General features: G+C 39.3%; 1 protein-coding gene across 1 annotated transcript; it reads left to right on the top strand.

Annotated features, from left to right (window-relative positions):
- LOC133693249 (probable CCR4-associated factor 1 homolog 11) lies at window positions 1-984 on the top strand. The gene has a single exon (XM_062114431.1). The coding sequence runs from the start codon at window positions 73-75 to the stop codon at window positions 949-951; it is 879 nt and encodes a 292-aa protein (XP_061970415.1). The 5' UTR covers window positions 1-72; the 3' UTR covers window positions 952-984.
- The last annotated feature ends 327 nt before the right edge of the window (window positions 985-1311 follow it).

The raw sequence follows: 1311 nt of genomic DNA, 5'->3' as shown, positions 1-1311 counted from the left end.
TATAGATTGACAACCTAAGCCATTGAAATAGCTCAACTTGCATTAGATCTTCAAATCACAACAGCGTCAACGATGAAGGGCAGCAAACCAGTACATCTGCGCGGAGTCTGGGCAGACAACCTCGTATATGAGTTTTTTCTAATCAAGGAAGCGATCTCTCGCTTCCCCTTGGTTGCTTTGGACACAGAATTCCCTGGTACTATCTTTCAATTAAATCGTGACAAGAGTTCGCTGTCTCATGCCACTCCCTATGAAAACTACCGTCTCATGAAGTGGAATGTTGATCTCTTGAAAATAATTCAACTTGGGATGACTCTTTCTGATTCACATGGAAATCTTCCAAGTTTCGGAACAGAATTCCACTATGCGTGGCAGTTTAATTTCCGGGATTTCAATATCAAGCACGATCATCACAATGAAGAGTCTATTGGGTTACTTGAACGCCAAGGTATTGATTTGAAGAAGAACAGAGAGAAGGGTATTGATTCCTCAGATTTTGGAAGGCTGATTTTGAGTTCTGGACTTGTTTCCAATAATTCTTCAATAACTTGGATTACTTTTCATGGTGCTTATGATTTTGGATTCTTGATCAAGATTTTAACTAAACGAGAGTTGCCAAGTGATATGCGGTCTTTTTTGGGGATGATGAGGTTTTTCTTTGGGGTTCGAGTTTATGACACAAAATTCATGATGGGATGCATTAGTGGCTTGCTCGGTGGATTGGAGAGGGTGGCTATGTTACTTGGTGTTGAACGAATAACGGGAAGAAGGCACCAGGCAGGATCTGATAGCTTGTTAACTCTTCAAACATTCGTGAGATTCAAGGCGTCGTGTGCTAAAATTGATCTCGAGAAATTGAATGGCTATGAGGGAATGATGTTTGGACTGTGTGAAGGCTGGTTAGGGTTCACTTACGCACCTGATACATTCATGGGCGCCACTCTAGTTTGAAGGAATATCAATGGAGTTGTACTCTCAGGTCTATAAAATATTTTCAGTGTCATCTCTTTTTTTTTCGCTTAAACTTTTTAATCCAAGTTCCTCGATTTTATGCTTATATTTTTTTCCCTTGATTAGCTATATATTCTGATTTGTTTTGCATTAATTCAAGTTTGCCTTAAAGCCGGATCTCGCATTGATTTGTCAGAAAGAGTAATGAGAGCCTATAACAGCAATAGTCCTAGCAACTAGCTAGGGACTTGAGCTACAATAACTTTGCTTAGATATACCTACAGGCAGAAAAATGTATAATTAATTGTTATAACGTAGATGTTCATACTGCATCGATTATCACCAGCAGTAGAGGTGATA

This window comes from Populus nigra, chromosome 1 (genome assembly GCF_951802175.1).
Source record: "Populus nigra chromosome 1, ddPopNigr1.1, whole genome shotgun sequence".
Lineage (NCBI taxonomy): Eukaryota > Viridiplantae > Streptophyta > Magnoliopsida > Malpighiales > Salicaceae > Populus > Populus nigra.
The sequence above is the reverse complement of the archived record's forward strand: the minus strand, read 5'-3'. Positions and strand labels throughout refer to the sequence as shown.

What these genes read in the sequence shown, in the direction of transcription:
- LOC133693249 (XM_062114431.1), top strand. Translation starts at nt 73, where the DNA reads ATGAAGGGCAGCAAACCAGTACATCTGCGCGGAGTCTGGGCAGACAAC.